Here is a 22,212-nt window from a genome sequence, read left to right as displayed (position 1 = left end):
CCTCGCTTCTTCATGCGTATCCACCACCACCTCGCGGAGGGCACGGATGCACTCAACTCTCCATGGTCACAGGGCCTCCTGTATGCATTCCCCGTGATAGGCCTCATTCCAAGGGTGCTGGCAAGACTTTGAGAGAGAGGGACACAGATCATTCTAGTGGCACCATTCTGGCCAAGGCACCCATGGTTCGCCAACCTTGTACTCCTCTCTGTCGCAGTCCTGATGCCACTAAAGCAACGGCCAGACCTGCTTACTCAAGGGCCGTTACTTCACCCAGACCCAGCGTGGCTCCAATTACACGCCTGGAGTTTGAGTACGCACAATTAGTTGAGAAGGGTTACTCCAGGACAGTGCAAGACACGACCCTGGCCACTAGATGGCAAAGCACCAATAGGATTTACCAAATGACCTGGGCCACTTTCCTCAGATGGGCAAGGCGTAAAAAAGTTGAGCCATGTTTGGCCAAAGTTCCCCAGGTACTGGCCTCCTACAGGAGGGTCTGGACCAGGACCTGAGGCCCAGTTTTCTGAGATGATAGGCCTCTGCCCTAGCTTTGGTCCTGAAGTTGAAGAAGGCTGGAAGCATCACACTCCACCTACACCTCTCTCGTTTCTTGTGAGGAGCTACCAATATCGCTCCACCCCCAATTCATTGTTTTCCTTCATGGATCCTCAATAAAGCCCTCACACGAGTTCCCTTCAAACTGTTCTCGTCCATTCCACTGAAGTATCTATCTTACAAGGTCCTATTTCTAGTCCCGATCACTTCGGCACGCAGGGTGTCTGGATTGGAAGCTCTCTCGATACGAAAGGAGCTCTGCGTCTTTCAGCCCAACGCGGTGCTTCTTAAAACTGATCCTACCTTTGTCCCAAAAATACTCCATCTTCCACTGGTTGCAGGCATTAGTATAACCCTCCTTTTGTCCCAAGCCCAAACGTCCACTAGAACGCAGTTGGCATTTCCTTGATGTACGCAGAGCCCTGTGCAATTAGATCTGAAGGACAAAGGACCTAAGATGGTCCAAGGCCCTCTTTGTGTCCTTCCACACGACTTCCCCGGGTGCTAAGGCCTCTAAAGTGACCCTAGTACGTTGGCTGAGGGCATGTATCGCCACAGCCTAGCAAGCCCTGTTACTTCAAGTTCCCCGAGGTATCACAGCGCAACCTTGGTGGCTTTCACAGCACAGGTGCTACTGGGGGAGATCTGCTGCATGGCCACGTGGTGCTCCATCTCTCCCTTTCTCAAGCATTACAAAATTGATTTACTTGTCTCCGAGCAGGCAGCCTTCGGGTGGACGGTGCTCCAGCAGGTGGTACAGAACTGATCCACTCCCCCCCGCCCCCGATAATCCGTAACTGCTCTGGTAGGTCCCTTTGTGAGTTGTGACCTCCTACTTTGAGGGAGAAAGAAACATTGGACTTACCGTGAAGGGTTCTTTCTCCTCTGAAGTAGGAGGTCATGCAGCCCACCTGTGGATCAGGGACTAGCTTAGTGTCAGGTCATGCCTCTCTTCCTAATTGTTCCGGTGCCAACCTTCAAGACAACCCTCCGTTTTCTACCCTGACTAATACCTCAGGGCCCTCTGTCCCTACCTTACACCCCTTGCATGCTAACTATCTCGTTTCCACCACACTGTGGAGTTCTGCAGCCAAATCATGAAACGTGACAGTCAGAACTGGGGAATTACACCTGAGCATGCTGGGAGAAGGGGACAGAATTCAGCTACCTGAAAATACCTGAGATTTCCTGTCTATTGGGAGCGAAGGAGTGGAAGTTAACCCTTTGTGAGCCTTGAGCTCCTACTTCAGAGGAGAAAGAACCCTTCACGGTAAGTCCAATGTTTCTTTCTCTATGTAATCCGCTTTGGAACCTTTTGTTGAAAAGTGGTATGTAAATGTTTGTTGTTGTTGTTGGGGAGCAAGTGGAAGCCAAGTCAAATTAAATCAAATCAAATAGGGGGCTCTTTGGAAGTTCCCAGGTAGTCCCCAAAGCGAAGCAGCCCAGCTTTGCACGGGCCTTTTAGCTTCCTGTGTACCTAACTGTGGCCATTCTCTGTACTTTGTTCTTATCAGGCACTTCTCTAAACTGAAATTGTGTATGAATGGCAGACTTAGTGGCAGGTTTAATTACTCTGATCCTGTCTATTAGCACTGTCAGTTGTTTAATTTCTATATTTCATGGCTATGCTTCTTGCTCAGGACAGTTTCTCATGATCTCCTCAGTCACGGTAGTTGTCCATGGCATACACATAATTTTGTGTGCATCGATGCATACACTTCCCAGTGCTTGAAAAGCCTAAATCTGTGGGCAAAAAGTGAGTATACACATAGTTCTGCACATGCAGTTGGTGTGTAAACATTCTCCTTTACATGCAATGCCAGTGGCTAGAAATCAGCATGAGTAGAGGTTGCCGTGATGGAAAAGTTGTGGGAATTGGTCCTTGGGCATTAGGGCTTCCAGAAGCAGAAGTGTTAGCAGTATATCAGTAGTAGTAGTAGAAGTATTTTCGACATATCTCATTTTTTCAGCAGTGAAAAGGTCATGCTGTAGTGATTTTCTAGTGGCAAAATGTGACAATCTGCTTTACCATCAGTCCCTTCCTATAGCTCTGCACAGTACCTTTACTTCCTCATGTGCTTTCGCCACTAATTCTCCACATGGCTTATCTCAGCAATATAAGTGAAGATGATGGTGGACAGGAAAAAAGGGTGACCACAGAAAATGGATTTATGCAAGTGTTGAAAAGGCTGGCTATTAATTTCAGATAACCAGTTCAAACAGGCAGTCTGCCAGTAGATAAGCAACCCTGTTGCAGCACTAGAAAACAGTGCATTGTTTTGCAGTCTGTATATATATGCAGGTTCTACAACAAACTTTCTGTTTTGAGGCAAGCTAATTCTTGGAACGAGGGGGCATCTGAATTAATATGCAAGGCATCTTACAGAATCCCCTGAATCATCCCCATGTTAGTTCAGAATGTTTTTCTGAACTTCTTTGGATATGAAGGGAAAAAAATAGAATTTATTTTGAAAGGGAGGAGACGAATTCCTATATGAGTTAAGATTTCCCTAATTTTTCAAGCCAGAGCCCATTGATATTTTGCTGTCTATTTTAACTGCATATTGGAGTTTGTTTTATTATCTTTTATTGTAGATTGTCATGACAAGACCAATACTATAATAAAGACATTTGTTTTATATTCTACTATATTTTAGTGGATTAATAAAAGCTAGTTTTAGAGAATACTTTAAAAAATCTAGTTTCTTTCTGTGTGGCCTGCATACAATTATTTTGTGCAATTTCCCTGCAAACACTTTGCGCTCTGTAGTTTTAAAACACATCTGCCGTTCAAATTAAAACTTCCATACACCCTGTGGACAGCTCTGAAAAAATATTTATTTTGAATAAAAAGCCAGATCCCGACAGCTACTAGAAAACATAGGACCTTTTAGTAGCAGGTGTGCAGAGCTCTTGCTGTCATCTCCCCCTAGGTCTCTGCAGTGGGGAATGTATTTATTAAAATGTTTAGATAACAAAATTAAATAAAAACAAAAGCAGAAAAGGCCGCAGAAAACAAGTCCACAGTCCCTATTAAATGAGCCCAAAGGCTTCCCTTAAAAGCAAGCTAGTCATACAAACCTCTTTGAACCTAGGTGCTGTGGTGAAAAAGGCCCTGTCTCTTGTTGCCACTTAACATGCCTCAGATTTTGGTTAGGACTGCCAACTCTGGCAGAAGGTTCTTGAATTCCCTGTTAGTTCTTGAAGCCAGAACCTTCAGCAAAAGCATGGGGCAAATGCTTTGCTGTCATATAACAGATAAATATAAGATAAATATAGTGCAGATGGACAATAAGTTCCAAAAGGAATAATTAGAGTATTCTAAGAAAAGTGTAAAGTCATCAGCAAAATGTATAATGGGTAATCAGTGTTTAAAATTCTTGCTTTTCAGATGGCAAAGCGGAGGAGTCTAGATCAGGATAGTTTGACTGAAATCAAAGCAATTTATCATAACTTAAATCACCAACAAACTGATTTCTTATTTGTTTATGTAATTAAAAGAAAAATGAACACATGATTGGAAAGGGCCATTGCTCAGTGATGGAACCATATGCTTTGCCTTCATAAAGTCCCAGGTTCAGTCCCTGGTATTTCCAGTTAAATAATCTTTGGTAGCAGGAGTGGGACGGAGTATTTTCTAAAAACACAAAAGGCTGCATGATCCTCGGGGACATATTTTTGGAAGGCAAAGAGCATTTACAGGGTCAGGGGAGAGAAGAGAAAATCACTTCCCCTGTACATGTGCATGGTTGCTCGACCACACTCTTGCTGAGTTCAGAGGAGCAGCCTCATTGAGAGGGGGATGCAGCTCAGCTGCAAATGGCTGTTCTGGATGCCGTCCACTGTCTCCACTATTCTTCAGCTCAAAGAGGACGGCAAGCCAGAGGAAGGAGAGGAGAGCTGGTCTTGTGATAGCAAGCATAGCTTATCCCCTTTGCTAAGTCTGCCCTAGTTGCGTATGAATGGGAGACTACATGTATGAGCACGGTAAGATATTCCCCTTAGGGAATGGAGCCTCTCTGGGAAGAGCAGAAGGTTTCAGGTTCCCTCCCTGTTAGCATCTCCAAGATAGGGCTGAGAGAGATTCCAGCCTGCAACCTTGGAGAAGTCGCTGCCTGTCTGTGTAGATAATACTGAGATAGATGGACCAGTGGTCTGACTCAGTATATGGCAGCTTCCTATGTTCCTATGAAGGCAGCATAGGCTTCCAGCGGAGTAAGGGGGGTGGCAGTAGTCACCTTGGAGTGAGCTAGTTTCCACTGAATTCAGTGGGGCATTCTCCCTGGGAGGGAGGTATTGGATTGCTGGCTTCCCCCCACCCCCGGGAAAAGGTCTTGCAGACATGCTTGGAAGGCAGGCAACAAGTCACAAGCAAAGAAGGTCTTGGGCCTGCCTTTTCCTCTAGTACAGCGTGCCCTCTGAAGGCCGATTTGGGATTTGAGAGTTATGCATAGCTCTCTAGTATACAGGAGAAGAATCGTAATTATTGAATGTTTTTCATGGTCTTTCTTAAAACATCTTCATACTGTATTACGTAGTTGTTAGACAGAATTTTAAAAGAGCAGTGGGCAGGAAGTAATAACAGTGGCCAGCGTCCAGACTAATGTTGCACTGTAGCATGAGTTTTTATGCTAGCTAGTTATGCTATCTGAAGCGTCTATTCCAGACTAGTCTTGCCCTTGTGGAACAAGGTGTGCCACCTGTGGCACACCCTGATGTTTTGCAGGGAACTTCTGCGCAATAGCACAGTATTGCAATCCTGAGAATCCCTTCAGTTTAGCACAACTACGTGATCTTCCTGCACTAGTGCAACTTGGTTGCATAAGCACAGCATTAGTCAGAATATCGGCCAGTTTTTTACAAAGTCATGCCTTGCAGAGTATTTCATGCATCATTCTAAGATAGAAAAAAAAATCATAAGCTTCCCCCACCCCTTCTTCCAGTTTTCCATCTCTGAAGTTGGCAAAAAATGGGAAACCTCCAGGTTTTCTCCTGATTTTTTTCAAATTTTCCCCATTTTCATATCTACTTCCTCCCTATGATCACTTTAGAGAGGAAGGGCAGGTTCAGCCTTTCTTTGCCTCTAAGGTGACCATTGGAAAGATGGATTTGATAGTTTTAGTCCTGCAAAGGGAAGCACGCTGTACTAGTGTTCAACAAATATAATAAATTATCCTTGTTTCTGGTGAGGGCTGTCTATTGTATTGTCCTCTGCTGCCAGGGATATTCTCTAGGCACAAAGGAAGTGTATGTGGTACCCACTAGGGGTGTGCATGAATCAATTTTTGCAATACAGTTGGAGCTCGAATCTGATCACAAAAACTTGAATTGATTTGTCAAAAATAGCTGGCTTGGCTGGCTGCCTCGATGAATCAACCTCAAATCACTCAAATCTATTTGAGTGATCCAAGTGCCATTTTGAGGCCCATTTTCCCAGGTAAAACAGTCTTCAAAATGGTGTTTTCCCCCCGGAGAGAGTTGATCTACCAATTAGGGCCAGTGAGTAAACCAACCCTCCATGCTGCCAGAACTCAGAGGCAGGCAGATATTCTAAGTATGGAGCAGAGGGCTGGTATACCTGCCAGTCCCAATTGGTAGACTGGCAATCACTGGACGTGGGGGGAAGCCATTTTGAAGCCCCTTTCCCCAGCAAAACCAGCCTCAAAATGGTGTTTGAATTGCCCTAGATCAATTTGGGTCAAATTGAGGGTGATTCTCCTCCACCCTGAATCGAGTACTCTATTTTGAGGGTGATTCGATTCACGGTCAAATTTGCAAATTGCCCCCGATTTGACCTGACTCAATTCAAGGTTGAATCAAATTGTACACAAGTGAAAGGGAATCATTGGAAAAGACTCTCCTTCCTTGGTCTCTCCCTGTATTTGAGTTCCTAGCATGGCTACATACAGGGAATCCAGTTTACTAATAGGTACCAACCTTACCTAAGTAGAAGATTATTCTGAATTAAAGACAATCCACTTTAAAAATACAAGTTAAATATAGGTTATACAGTATTGTATTTACCTGAAAGGAAGAATTTAAGATGACTCCCTGGTTTCTAATGTTAAAGAACTTGGGAAAAACCTAGTCTTGGATTCAGGTAAATATGGTAGATAATGTTTGAAAGAGAATTCTGATCTATGATGCCACTATCATTTTTCAATATAGAAGTTTAAAATATGAGCTCTCTTTGCTTGCTTAGCATGTCAGAAGAGAACTGAGATAAGATTTCAGCTTTAGACTGGTTGATTTATACCCCTGGTTTGTCCCTAAAAGGTTTCCTTCTACAATTCTTAAAACCATTATTGTATACTTTAATTAAGATATTTTGTCATTCCTCCATCAGTTATCTGATATCTTAATTTCAACTTAATGGTGCACTGAATCGCTGCAGGTCTCTGACAAACCATCCATGTTTCTGTAAACAAAAATAATGTTTCTTTTATATGCTGCTATGTTCACTAGATCTTTCAGTCTGTCTAGAATTACCTGAAACTTCCTATTGTAATGTGAATATCTGTCATTTAGAAAATATCACAATTGCCTTCCCCCGCTCCAAATTCTCAAATGTATTGCCTGACTTTATCAATTGGTCCCATAAACTTTAAATGGCAGCTTCAAATTTGTGATCTATGCTTGCGCTTAAAGTATTCATTTCACTTAGAAATATTTCTTTCAATTATTCCATAATGAGAAGAGAAACAAGCAGGGGTAATGTGTGTGCACTAAATCTGGGCCGCTAGTTAAAGAAGCGGAGGACCTTGTATTGCTGTGCTATGGTCTGACATGTTGCTGTGTGCCTGGCATGACAGGGGGCTTTGCACTTTGCTCTCCAATGAGGGGAGCAGAAGCTTCAGATTGTTTGGTTACTGGTGGAGCATAAGTAATTTTCATATGCTGATAACTGAGCGGATTCCAGAGATTAGGTAGCTACAGATATAAAACACAAGTATGAAACCAGCCAGGTGGGCTTGTATTCCTGCCGAAATACAAGATGGCTTCTTAGGTCCCAATACCAGTAATTATCTGGACTTCAGCATAAAACCATAATAAATTAAGAGGAGAGCTGGACCTGTGAGCATGAATTGTCCCCTTTGCTATGCAGGGTCTGCCCTGCTTTGCATTTGGATGGATGACTACATATGAGCACTGTGTGCTGTAAGATATTTCCTTAGTAGATGGGGCTGTAGTTCAGTGGTAGAGCATCTGCTTGCATGCAGAAGGTTCAGTTCCTTCAGGCAGGGCTGGGAGAGACTCCAGCCCGGAGCCTTGGAGAGCTGCTGCCAGCCAGTGTAAACTAGGGCCACACAATGTGGGCCTTCCACGTGTTTTTGGACTATTGCTCCCATGATCCCCAGCCACAGTGGCCAATAGTCAGGTATGATGGAAGTTGGAGTCCAACATCTGCAGGAGGGCTGAAGTTGTGAAGCCCTCATGTAGATAGTACTGAGCTAGATGGACCAATGGTCTGACTTGGTAGAAGGCAACTTCCGGTGGTCCTAAATATAGGACATGTTTTGTGCCATATTTATAATGTGTAACCTTAAAAGATAGATATGATTCCTGTCATTCTTTCTTTACCTAGGAAGGCAACTAACTCAACAGACCAGTTCAGATTATCAGTTAACTATAGGGTAGGATTTTGAATAAAGCTCTTATTAAATTATTACGAGTTCACACCTCCAACTGAAGTTCATATGAGATTAAAATAGTAGACGATTTCATAAGGATCAGAGGAAAAAAATGTTGCAAAAGCAATGCTTGTGTGTCTTTTAAAATAGCATACGTCAAGACACAGAACCTGTAGCCTCAGGTTAGATTGTGCTGCCTTCCAGTTGGGTACTGCCATCGCTAGGGGCTGTAGTCTTATTAAAAAGATAATTGGAGAGACTGTTTGCTTATGCCTACTAGGGAGTTATGTCTACTAAGGAATTACCCAGATTAAACAGAAAGTTTAAGCAGCTTGAATCAGTTTGAATCAGTATTGTGTGGTTCTTCAGGCCAAAGGGGTTATTGCCTTTCAAAGGTCTTTTTTTTTTTGGAAATCCAGTGACATTAGATTCTGTTATGGACAGTAAAAAATGAGAAGTGTACAAATGAAATGGAAATCTTATTTCCCTGAGGCAACCTGTTTCCATTAGATAGGGGTTGAACTGAATTGGTTGTCAATATTTTCCTGTCTAGATTAAACTAAAATAGTTTTCCAGAAAAAGGAAAAACTAAGAAGATTCCCTCTGCTAAAATCATATTTTTTTAATACATCCATTGTCTTCACTCTAATATGTAAGCTGTGTAACTGAACTTCACACATGTTTCCTAATCCAATAATAATCCCTATAATATTATAGTTTAGGACTATCTATATATATAATTCTCCTGGGTGTGCCTTGGAATGGGCATCCCAGCGGCCAGCTGATTGGCTGGGCAGCAGATGTGCCTGATTGGCTGAGGCGCACCCAGGAGGATTGGTCGCCGCCGCCGCGGGCCCAGCCACAGAGGCCAGAGGCGGTGGCGGGCCTGGCCCGACAGTGGAGGCAAGGCCCAGGAGGGGGGAAAGAAAGTGCGGAGGCAGAAGTGGCAGTGGAGAGGAGAGGCGGCTGGGTCCGGAAGCGGAGACTGGGGCAGAAGGTGGGGGGGGAAGAGGTAGCCACCAGCCCCAAAGAGCGCACAGATGCTCTGTGTGGGGTCGGCTAGTTTATTCTGTAGCCTGAAGCTGCTATTAGGTCATTAGCAGAGTGGGAGGTAAGTAGAAAGATCACTGGAGCTCTTGTTGATTCTTCACAAATCAAAATTAGGTCTAAAATGGACAGTTTTGCAAATTCACATAAGTGTCTGGTTTTTTTACTAATACAAGAATACTTTCCAAACATCCTAGAGCTGAAGTATACTCCCCTCCTCTGCCCCCGATTTAAAGTTGTTTGAAAGGAGTACAGTATTTCCCCTCAGATGAACCTATTGCCAGTGTTTCTGTGCAAGTCACTTCTGAATGGAAGAGCTCTGATCAGCGCAATAACTCATTCACAGGCACCTGAGCCGGCCGCCTCCAAGGGTGAGTAATTCTTCTACATCTTTGCACTGGGAGTGATTGAATGACATGATTTCACTCAGTGCAGAGATGCAGCAGAATTGCCTGCCCTGAGCGGAGGCTGCTTGGAAGGAGGCAATGACGGAACAGTGAATTACTCAGAGGTATAGTGGGGGACTCCTCTGGGGATGAACGCTTTTGGTCCACAAGAGCCTTTCATTTGTCACTTTGTTTCTCATGACACACATTTTTGGCAGTGTCTGGTATGGATATGAGCAGGACTGCAGAAATCCACTAGTCTACTAGTCTGCAACGAGTGAAAAATGATGCCTCACAAGTGAAAAAAAGTTCTGATGAGCAATATACCAACATTACTTGACGAGTAAAATATTTTATCTGGCTGATAAACTGAGCCAACATTTCTTCACCCCTGGAAATGAGGATCTGCCTTATAGTGAGTCAGACCAATGGTCCATCTAGCCCAGTACTATCCAACTTGACTGACAGTGATTCTCTGGGGTAACCAGTCTTTTCCAGCTCTGCCAGGAGCCTTCTCTGGGCCTCTGAACTATGATTAAGTCAGGGCCCCTCACTAGGTGCTTTAAATGTACAGTCTTCTTCTCCCACAATAAAGTGAGAATCGATGACCTTTGTGGTACAAACCAGACTCCCAAATGCACAGACATTCAAGCAACATTGACATCTCAAAGCTCCCTATTTCTTTAATACCTGTAACTATTTCTTTAATACTTATGACCTCCAGCCTAATTGGAGGTGGACACTTTTTCATCTCAGAAAGCCCTTTCTTTCTGAAAGGATCTCTCTTAAATGGTTCATGAAATGTAAGCAACTGGCCTGTTGATTCTGTGCCTTTTTGTTTTGTTTTCAAGCCTAGTTATGTTTCTTAAAATTTAAAAAAATCAAAGACTAAGCTGAAAGATGGAACAGAATCTCTCGGAGAAAAAAACAGCCACCGCCCAGACTGCAGACTTCGATGTAATGGGTGCCTTAGACTGGAAAGACGGCGTTGCCACCTTGCCGGGTAGCAACATACAAGTAAGGAAAAACAACAACAAGGGATAGGGTAAACAAAGGCCCTAACTTAGCAACACATTAAGGTACCAAATGTTATTTTGTCAGGGTAGAGAAAAGGCTTACTGTGAAATGTTACATTACTTGCAACTGTGGTGAACAAAAGCAAACTGAGATGGCATCACCAAATGAGGAAAAATATTTTTTTTTGTTTGCTGAGATTTCTGGATGTCTGCTGATAAAGCTGTTTGTTATTTCCCATTGCACAGTTCATCTGGAATTTCAGGAGACAAGGTGTTGGCTAAAAAGTGTAATATCCTTTTTTAATTTATCGAAACATAGACTAGTGTCATATGTTTTAAGCCACACAAGTGCACTTTACTAAGGAGAAATCACACTAAAAATATTTTGTGAGACAGAGGAAGGCTTCGAAGAGTCTCGGTAGCAGCCTTCTATCTGCTCTCAGGTATTAGACTGCAGAAAAACAATTATGTTAGTCTATAGAAGCAACAAACAAACAAACAAAACCGCACCTTTGTGCTATTTTGGAATTCTGTCCTGCTCGATCCCTTCTACTAGGTTTTCTCATGGGTCTGTGTGTTTGTAAGGGAGCTTGGTATCCAGGCCTTGGCAGCCACCTGGAACAGCCGCAGTGGAAAGAACGGAGCAGTTGGTGACTGATTGAGACTGGCCAGAGAAGCTGCTCTGAACATTGATATTTTTCATCTTATGAAAATCTTGAGTTCCACCCTTTGAGTTGAAAGTTCAGCTTCACAGTTCCTCTGCATCGAATCTGAAATCCTTATCAGGAAAAATGAAATGTCTTTTCTTTTGATATTCAGATTTTCTTATTTATTTATTTATTTATTTAATCAGATTTATATACCGCCCTTCCAAAAAGCCTTCCATTAGGCATAGGTCTGATTCCCATCTGCTAATTAGATGTTAACCATGGATGATCCCAAATCAGCCACTAAATGGCTATTGGAGAATGACTGCTGGGCACTTTTGGCCGGATCTTTAAACTGAGCATTTATCAACATGGCAGCATTAGCATAAATTCCTCTTGACTTTTAATATTCTCTTGCCTTTTTAATGGCACATCATAACTTGTGATGAGATGGGTGTTACTCTGTGCTATTCTGGGATCTACCCCCGTCTCATCACATAACTTCATTGAAGTTCCCACAATAATCTTTGTAAGGATTATGTGTGTTTCTGAGGAACATTTGGCACATTTATATCCCATTCTGTTACCCTTCCAGTAAGAAGGCAAAACGTAGTTGTGACAGTATATAATTATTGATTAACAGATTGTCTGCTTTGTATTTTTGCTCTCTATGAAGTATAAAAACAGTGCTGTTATTGTCTTGGGATGTATGAGGATGGACCAAGTTTATTACAAAAGTAATATGGCAGCAATGAGGATTTATTAAATATTTAGGAATGCTTAAGCACAAAATAAATGAGTTCTTATTTTTCAGGGGACTTCTGTTCATGACTGCATTTTAAAAATATTGTTCTGTCCTCTGTTGGTGAATATCTCAGTATCTGGAGATGCATATATCTGTTCCTGGAATAGATCTATTATGAGCACAATCCAGTTGAAGTGAAGCACTTTGAAGTCCCATTGATTTAGACACCTCCTTAAATCTCTCAGATTGAATTCAGTGAGACTTGAGTGCTTTACTTTGCCTGGATTGTGCTCTTCCTGTTGAGAGGAAATGGAACTAGTGGCTTGATGCATTGTGGCAGATATTGGTTAGGTCTTACAGGAGGGACATGGAGAAATTTAAAATGGATGATCAAACAGAAAGGTCTGCTAATGCCTTATGTTTTGTCTGTTCATAATCAAAAGAATACTTAACTTCCCGATCTGTGCAGAGATATTTTTCTTCTAGATTAATGCAGCTGCATATATTTCTTAGGAGGTTGGTGCTGTAGAGCTTTAGGAATATAACAGAAAAGCAGTCTTGGCTTGGACTACTAAGGCATCCTTTCAACACATCAGGTGTTGGCAATCATGGTTTCCTCTCAGGATTTTTATTTCAAGGACTCAGCAGTACATGGGAGTGCTTACTCCCATGTACAACTGAGATACTTAGGGAGCATTATAGTTTTGAGGATCACTGAACTTGTGTGCATTCATTCACCATACATTCCATACGTCTGATTCATGTTATACCAATTGTGGCTTTTTATGTGAACTAAGTAGATAGAATACCGTTTTTATCTGTCTCCATGCTGTACTGGCAATGTCCCTGCAATGGCTGATGGCACTCAGTGTACTCAATGCAATTTTCTTTGTCAGCCGTGCCTCTTTTTACTTTAATCTGCCTGTGTTGTTGAATCTCACACCCTGCTCCTCTTCCTTCCAAAGTTTGTACTTCTTTTGATTGCATGTTTGCTTCATTTACCATTTCCCCCCCTTCTGCAGTTTCGTTTAAGTGAGTTTGGAACATTAGAAATCATTTCTGAAGTTGAAGCAAAAGCTGCAAAAAGTCTCTCTGCCTCCTCAGTAAATACCAGTTTAGCCGTCCTTACCTCGTCTAACTCTTCTGCTTCCAACACCATAACTGCCTGTGATCCTGAAGGTGAGCCTTAGACTGGGCGATAGAATATGTAATGTAGCAAGACCATGAGGCTGGGTTGTGTTTTTTTTAAGGATACTGATTCCATGATTCATGACAGGTATAGTCAGCAAGATAACCAATACCATGAAAAAGCATTTAGATTGATCTTGCTAAGTTTTGATCCAGTGAGAAATTCTGAAATAAGGAATTCTTAGATTTTTGCTTAAAAAAAGAAAAGAAAGATAGATGTTTCTCATTTAGTATTGGTACCAGATATTACATTAGGAATTATTGCAATAAGATGGGGACATTTTGAGTTCTAAAACAGTGTGGTTCAACCATCAGGGCACATTCAACTAGTCAGGGGGAAATATTGAAGTGCACAATTTCTTTGATAGTTATGTCAGTCTCTTGCCCAGAATCTTGTGCCAGATTTTATACAAAAAGAGATTTAATGGGCAAGACAAATTTATTGCTGAAGTAGGATTGAAGTAGGATTTATTGCTGAAGTAGGATTGATTAAAGATATTTCATATTACCATGAAATATCAACCTTAACATCGACCATCATTAGCAATCTTGAATTTTTTTTCAGTGGAAAGAGGTAAAAATTAGTTGGGTTTCTTGATTTATCTGATGATTGTATGAGACTAAGATTTATAATGGCTACAGTTCATAGTATTTTTATATTTTTATAAGATGTTTTTATAAGTATTTTTATAAGTATTTTTATAAGTATTTTTATAAGATGTTGATAGGATTATTCAATGCAACTAAACATACCTTGGAATGAACACAAAGTAATTTTTAAAGCCATACACATGGCTACAAACATGTATGAATGTCACCTTTCCGTAAAAACACCAAGGCTGGCATCCTGACTAACAAAGCACTTGCCTAATGAGCAAAGTTGTACTAGTTCAAGAAGATCACATAATTGTGCTAAAAGCAGGGATTTGCATAATTCTGCAAAAGTGCCCTTTAAAACAAATGTAACGTGCCGTGGTTGTGCAAGCACAAGCTTTCTTTGCAGTCGCACAACACTAGTCTAGAACATGAGCTCCATGCCCCCAAGGGGGTGTGGCCTGGGCTGCCGAGAGCCCAAACGAGCTCTTAGCTCATCATTTCAGGCAGTGTCGGCTGCCCGATAGGACGTTTTCCCCTTTCTCCCCCTCCAGAGAGAGAGAGGAAGGGAAAAACGTTCTATTGGGCAGTCAGAGCAAGAGTGTCTTTCTGCTGATCCACCCACAGAATCAGAATGCTAAAAAGCTATATTTTTATTATTCGATATATTAGAACGTATATATTAGAATGTATGCTTGTATTTGTTTGTACATCACTGATTTTCTCATTAAAGAATATTTGATAAGCTTCTGAAGAACTCAGGTGTACTTAGTTATGTATTTATGTATTTATCTGTTGCATTCCTCCAAAGAGCTAAAGATGGTTCTCTGTAAGACATGGGTCTCCCCCTCCTCAATAAGTTAGGCAGAGAGAGTGAGCGACTAGCCCAAGTCCATCCAGTGAGCTTTGTGGCCAAGTGGAGATTTGAACCTGGGTCTACTTGACCCTTGTTTGCCCCTGTAACCAAAATGCCACACTGGATCTCCAACTACTGTTTAAAAACCACAAGTTCCGTTTTGCGTCATCTGAAGTCATTGGATTCCTTTTATTTTCCAGTTTGGAGGTCAGTGAATGTCATGGCTAATCAGAGCTATGACAAATTCACCAACAAGTATTAACCTGTGCTCTGTGATTGCTAGCTGACATCCTGATCAACACTACGCTTGCATACTGAGCAAAGTTGCACTCATGCAAGAACATTGCATAGCTGTATGGAGGCACAGGGCTTTTCTGAACTGCGGTTGCACAGAATCGGCCACAGTTTAGTGCAGCAAATGTGCTTGCACTAGTGCAACACTAGTAGCTAGTGCAGCCTATCCACACTAGTACCATGTCAGGATGCCCTGACTAAGCATATCCTTTTACACAACAATACATTTGTTAGTTTTTAAGATGCCACAAGACTCTTTACAGTTTTTGCATCAACTGGCTAACTTGGCAGTCCCTCTGGAATCAGTCAATATTGGTAAAGTCTAAAGCTTTGGAATTGCCATGTCCATGCTATAAGCACTTAGAGTTGTTCATGGTTCTTACACAATTTCAAATAGTATTCATCTGCTCTCTGAAGTTATGAAATAAGTTATGAAATCATCAAGGAAGTGGCGGACATACCAACTAATGAAGCGCTTGCTGTGGCGCGTGTTATGGAGATGAGGTGGGAATGCACGCGTTACTTTGGGTGCCCATGCTCCAATGGAGTGAGCAGGGACTTCTTTTGGAAGTCTCTCCCTTACTCTAACAGGCCTCTGTCGCCATTATGTCTTTCTATGGCAACAAGGGGCTGTCAGAGGAAGGGGGAGTTCTCTAAAAGAAGTCTCCAATCACTCCATTGTGCAATACTCCACGGGCGCCAGAGTAGTGCATGCGTTCCCACCACATCTCTGTAACATCTGCTACCCAACGTGCTTGTTAGTATGTCAGCCAGTGTTGGTAACTGGACCCTTTTAATACTTTTGCAGGTAAGGAGTTTCTCCACAATTGTCACAGAGCCTTCAGTTGTTTGTAGCTTAGGATTTCTTTAAATATCAGATCCATGGTGATCAAATCCCTTGGTCATGAGATAGTGTTAAATGAAAAAGGTAAAAGGCATTGAGATCATCCCTTGCATAAAAGCTGTCAGAAGTCTCATGTATGTTCATTTTTAATTCATCATTTTCGCAGAGCTCAAAGACAACATTCCCAGATTTGAGCTCCAAACCTGTGAAAAGACCAGACGTTCTGGACAAATGGACAGCTCTGGGAATTCCCATCAAGAGCACAAAGACAGGTGATGACTCTGCTCTCCATTTTTGTTTTTCTTTCTTTCTATCTATCTATCTATCTATCTATCTATCTATCTATCTATCTATCTATCTATCTGATTTGTACACCACCCCAAACTCTCATCTCTGGGCGGTTAATAATAGCATAAAACAAATTAAAACATATACAAAAACTTAAAACAATTTAACAATTTAAAAATTATCCACAAATTAAAACCTTAACATTCTAAAGAACTGAAAAAGCATGGGTGAAGAGGTGGGTTTTCAAATGCTTTTAAAAAATGGTCAGAGATGGAGAGATTATGCTTCAGATACGGTATTAACTACTTACGAATAGGTTGCCAGTGGCACAAGTGGAATCTGGATATATTTTTATTTATATGTCTATATTAAAAGTGCAATTATCAGTACAGATGGTACAGCCCACGCTCTCTGCTGGAAGGGCCACCTTTAAAAGAAGAGTATTCAGACTTTCAGAATCTTATTTACTCACCTCTCTGCAGCATTATCTTTGAGAGATTATTACTGAAATTATAACAGTTTTATTCATACTTTGAAAAGGTGTTATTAGAAACTGTAAGGAGGGTTAGAGAAGGAATTAAGTGAAGGACTTGATGGGCATGTCTTTTGGAAAGGGACTTCAGGATTTTGGATTGTTCAAATGTACTATACTCAGAAAAGTTCCATTAATTTCTAACTGCACTGGTGTTATATATTGCCACCTTGAAATGTTTCCCACAATGCTTTCATATTCCAATTTGCATTTTAATTTATTCTGAACATTGAGACATTGAGAATTTCTCATGGGCTAGGGAAAATAGCAAACCTATGGAATTCAAGGCAAAAATGAAGTCTTTTCACTCAAACGGGAAAGTATATTCCTATTCACTTCACAAGACCCTTTCCTTGATGCCTAGTTCCAGCAGAAAAAATGAGTACATTTTCAGTTTCCTTGTAAAAACAAGAATACAGCTGTCAAATGGGATACAGCAGGAAAAGGAGTTTGACTAGTAGGTCATACATCTAAAGCATAAGAAAGGCATGTATTACCAAAAAGAAGAAGAAGAAGAAGAAAAAGTAATAGATGCTTTTTAAGGGGAATTGAAAAAGTCACCATGACTCTTTCAGCAGCTTATGTTGAATGAAAACACAAGTGTTCTTTAAACTTTGGAATGCATATTTCCATGTCTCTTTCCAAAATGAAATTTTCTGTCCCTGTTTGAGGGGAGCTTTAGGTACAGCCTTAAAGAAATTGGTTGTTCTACATGCTTCACCTGTGCTTTACAGGAAGTCATCTTGTGTATGATTCTGCCATTTTAAAATTTTATTGATTTTTACAATATCTTAACAATCAAGTTACACTTAATTAAGTAAATGTTGACTTCCCGCTTACCAGTCTGCGCGGTTCTTGTTACTTATACATATAAGCCATTGCTATATAATATTACAAAACATATATACTCTGCCTTACAATTCGATTTTACCCTACCCCAACCTGCAGTGATACTAAATTTCAAACCCTGCTGAAAGGTCCATGTTAGAAAAATAGTTCTTTAAGTAAAGTAAGAAAGGTTCCCAATCTTCTTTAAAACATTCCAAGTTTTCGTCCTTTATAAGTGTTGTAAGTTTTGCCATCTCTGCATATTCCAAAATTTTTATCAACCAGTCTTCTTTTGAAGGCATTTTATTATCTTTCAATTTCTGCGCATATACTATTCTAGCCGCCGTGGTTGCATATATAAAAAAAGTTAAATTTCTTCTAGAGAACTCTCCTTGAGTTATTACCAGCAAGAAGGATTCTGGCCTCTTAGGGAATGTCATTTTAAAATTTTTCTTCTGCTCATTATATATCATATCCCAAAAGGCCTTTGCCTTCCTGCATGACCACCACATATGGAAGAAAGTTCCTTCACATTGTCCACATTTCCAACATTTGTTTGAAACATTTTTATACATTAATGCTAATTTTTTCGGTGTCAGTTACCACCTGTACATCATCTTATAAAAATTTTCTTTTAAAGTATAACATGCAGTGAACTTTAAATCAGTTTTCCATAATTTTTCCCAAGCTGCCATCTCTATATTATGACCCAGATTCTGGTATCTTTAAAAAGTATCAATTGCTAATTAGGAAGCCAATTAGTACTAACCCATTAGTACCTTTGCTGAAAACTGTCCAGAGACAGAGGTTTGGGATGGTGTACAAATATAATAAATAAGTAAATAAATAACTCTTAGTTGCACTGCTTCAGGGGTCTCCCAAAAAGGTAGTTGTAATACTGTTATCTTTGCTGATTCAGCTGAGGAGATCAAAAAAGGACTTGTTTCCTGCTATCCGACCTATTCAAAATGTTGTCATTAATGACTGACATTCTGCCCAGGTTTAGGAGAGCGGAGTAAGAGTCTGTCCTCGCAATAATCTAACATTGTGTATGAGGTTTGCCTTGCAACTGCAGAGTGGTGGGAGGGGAAAGCGATTTTCTCTTCCCTCCCCTCAAAAGCCATTTTTTCTGTGTGCCCAGGGATATGCCCATGAGGGCTGTGCAGCCTTCAGGGATATATTGCTGGATGTGAAAAGGGCTTTTGTCGGGAGGAGAGAGGAGTTAAACTTGCTTCCCCACTCCCCATGTGCTGCAAGTCAAACTTCACACGCAGTTAGTTAGATTCCTGTGAGGATAAGACTCTTGCTCCGCTCTCCTAAACCTGGGCAGAATGTCAGCTGTTAATGATAACCTCTGAAATCACAAGAGCTTAACTTGTCTCTAAACTCTGTTAATAAGACAGCAGGGCAACACTTCCTAAGAAAGGAGTTAGACAAATTAGAAACTACGATTGAAAAGGCCATCTCTCATTTAGGCACTGCACATCAGTTAGCAAGAGGATGCAGAGCGGAGAATTCCTAAGAAAATGAGCTAAGTGAGGTTCATTTGGTTGAAGGCAGTCTTCAGGATTCCTGGGTCCAAATCATTCAGAAAAACACAGGAAAAAACCAGGAAGCATCCATTATACACCAAAAAAAAAGAGACCGCATCTCAAGATGCTTGTAACCATTTAATGAGCCCAACATATTTAAGCCAGAGGACTTCCTCAGCGGGATCAATTTGTTTGAACCAGGGGTGTGCACAGACTGTTGTTTGAGGTCTGGTCCGAATTTGGACCAGTCTGTTGTCCAGCGGACTGGTTCAGTCCGGTTCGGCTAAACCTCAAACTGGTCCAGCAGTTTGGGGGGAGGGGGGCAAGCGGCACCTTTAAAAGTACAGACAGAGGCCCTTACCAGTGTGACCGGCGCTCCAGGCAGCTTCCTGCAGCGATGGCACTCTCCCCACCCCTAGCTTCAACACTTACCTGTCCTCTGCATCTCAAACAAGCACAGACTGTAAAGTCCGTGCACAGCCCCAACTTTTACAAGAGATTTCTGATAAAAATGCTGTTCATTGACTTCAGTCCACTGCAAGTCAATGAACAGCATTTTTATCACAGATCGCTTGTAAGGTTCAAGCAAATAGTCGCCCCTGAAGAAGACCTTTGGCTGAAACTTGTTGAGCTCATTGTTACAAGTGTCTTGAGACATGGTCTCTTTTTGTTGTCCGCCCTAAACCATTTAGACTGTGCCTTCAATGTAGACACTTTTCTCTGCTCATCACATGCTTGAAGGAAAATGTTTTATAACCCTACTTGGATGCTTTGCATTGCAGACTTGGAACCAGTGGTTTGTATGTTGGAGTGGTTTGATGGTTAGACTAGGACTGGGGACCCCTGGGAAATTCCCACTCAGCCATGAAGCTTACTGCATGGCCTTTTCGCTCAGCCTAACCTACCTCACAGGCTTGTTTTGATTATTAAAGGGGGTATCCCCTGTATGTTTCCCTGAGTTTCTTGGAGAAATTGTGAGATATAAATGAGTAGTAATTTATTTTAAGTTGGGTCTGTTGACAGAGTCTCTAAGGATACCACAGCTGACTGTGGAAACCGGACAAGTAGCAGCCAGGTTTATGAAACAGACAGATCCTCCAAACGACTTCGAAGAAAGAGGAAGCTGCTTTTGGATTCTGAAGAGGAGGAGGAAAATGCAGATGATGAGGAGGTAACTGCTTCTATTTTGTTTCATAGCCAGGAGGCTATATTTAGCATTACCAATAATTGCAGGGATGTAACTATCGGTGTTCCCTCTAATGCATGTGCATTTGCACGCGCTCAGACTTAAAAAAAAAAAAATCCTGCTCAGGTTGAATCAAGAAGGCCCCTCTCTGAATATATGTGCACACACAATGCCTTGATACTGCCACTCAGAACAAAACTCATTCCACAGACAGATGAAAAAAAAATTAGAGGGAACACTAGTACCCATGTATTTGCTGTTAATGTTATTGAATTAGAGTCAGACACTGAAATTTTGTTTTTAAAAAATGCTACTGCACTGGAAATCATTAAAAAGCAATTTTAGGGCCACTTTTGAAATGACTGCTTATGCGTTTTAAGTTGTTCATATATGTCCCTCTAGTTATGTTAGGATTAGTTAAAGAGAAAACAAGTTAGTTAAAAAATTTTTTTTTAGTCCTTTTGCCTTTACTGAAATCGTTGACAAGAATGTTGGTATATTTAAAGTGTTTAAACCTATCTGTGTCTAGGAAAAGAATAAAATGAATTTGAAAAACCGGAGAAACACTAAACCAGTTAAGCAAGGTAAGCTGAGGATCTTATCTTTTACTTCTTGGTGTTGAACAGCTGTTATAAAATGGATGATTTTGCAGTCAAGAAGCCTGAGAGAGTAGAACCCAAAATATATCCCACATTGTAACATTTAATGTTTGTGAACAATGTTCTGTCAGTATTACACCTATCTCTTGTCACCAGCCAATTGAAATATTAGAGTGGCTCCAAACCACTCAGAGCCTTTCCTCTGGCTTCAGAAGGCTGACATTCCCTTCTACAAAGAACAAGCTAAATATGATAAATACTTTGAAATTAAGCAGTGGGAAGATGCTGTTTCAGACTGTGAAGATAAGATAGGAAATATAATGCAGACTCTTAGGCATGACATTTCAATCATTATATCTTCAAATATTGTTTATTATTTTCATTTATTTGTTGGACTCTTATTCTAAAACCAGAAACCTGTTTGACTTATTTTTCTATGAACTTCTGGTTTGCCATTTAATGAGGTTGTTCACACAATCAAAAGCTGTGTTCTACTTGGGTTTGGGAGCTGTGTGTGCTCCCAATTTTTGGTTGTATGTAAGCAAGATAGGAGGAGGAAGCCTTGAAATGCTTACCTCCTACTCAGACAATCTGCTCTCCATTGTGATCCCTGGGTGGATTTCTTTTCCTGGGTGCATCTCTCAACCAGCTGGTGGCCACCTCCTGCCGGCAGTAGAGGGTTTCTGGGGCTGGGAGGCCCCCGGAACTTCCACAATGCACCGTGTGAATGCGCTGTGCATTATGGGGGGCCTCCCGATGCTGGTCAGGAGGCTACTCGTGCCGCATGGCACCGACGTGATCTGTTAGCCTTAAACCCTGGCTAACAGCTGGGGCACCTAACAGGGTTTGCTGTCATGCTGCCACTGGGAGCCATGTGGCTCCCAGTAGTTCACACATGCTGGCAAAACCGGGCTGGACTTTCCTAGCCCAGTTTTGCCAGTGCGTGTGAATAGCCCCATTGTGTGGAAGCAAGGTAGGAGGAATACTTGGGTAGTTTTTCCTCCTACCTTGCTTCCACACAATCATTTCTGCTCAGGTTTCCCTTTTACCTTGCTTCCACACAACCCAAAATTGAGAGCACACACAGCTCCCAAACCTGGGTAGAAAGAACACTGTTTTTGATTGTGAGAATGGCCTCAGTTTGTTTGGGTTTGCTTTTGAGCTGCTAATAGCTGCGCCTCTTGCCCAGTTCTTGGAATGTTCTGAAGAACTGATGGAACATACTGCTCTGACCTGGGCAGCCAGGCTCCTCTGTGCCAGTCCACCATTTGCAGTTATCCAGAGGCATGAAAACCACAACTAAGTTGCATAAAAATATCTGCATGCTAGATATGTCCTGGATTTTGCAGCTTTTAAAGAAGTTGATGATTTTGCCTCTTGGTTTAATTCACTAACAGGTTCTCAAATAAGGGGAAGATGGTAGCATTAAAGTTGTTGAACC

General features: G+C 41.5%; 1 protein-coding gene across 4 annotated transcripts in view; it reads left to right on the top strand.

Annotated features, from left to right (window-relative positions):
- Positions 1 to 22,212, top strand: part of LOC128332800 (lethal(3)malignant brain tumor-like protein 4) — an 88,949-nt gene that overhangs the window by 18,298 nt on the left and 48,439 nt on the right. For 3 of the 4 annotated variants that reach the window (XM_053267562.1, XM_053267560.1, XM_053267561.1), the window contains exons 2-6: positions 10,474 to 10,639; positions 13,053 to 13,209; positions 15,973 to 16,078; positions 20,010 to 20,157; positions 20,702 to 20,756. In XM_053267562.1, the coding sequence (XP_053123537.1) occupies positions 10,523 to 10,639; positions 13,053 to 13,209; positions 15,973 to 16,078; positions 20,010 to 20,157; positions 20,702 to 20,756 (583 nt within the window). In that variant the 5' untranslated portion in view covers positions 10,474 to 10,522. The remainder of the gene's footprint in view (positions 1 to 10,473; positions 10,640 to 13,052; positions 13,210 to 15,972; positions 16,079 to 20,009; positions 20,158 to 20,701; positions 20,757 to 22,212) is intronic. The other variant, XM_053267563.1, reaches the window with a different exon arrangement.

The sequence above is a fragment of the Hemicordylus capensis genome, chromosome 7, assembly GCF_027244095.1.
Source record: "Hemicordylus capensis ecotype Gifberg chromosome 7, rHemCap1.1.pri, whole genome shotgun sequence".
Classification (NCBI taxonomy): domain Eukaryota; kingdom Metazoa; phylum Chordata; class Lepidosauria; order Squamata; family Cordylidae; genus Hemicordylus; species Hemicordylus capensis.
This window is presented reverse-complemented; position numbering and strand designations above follow the sequence as displayed.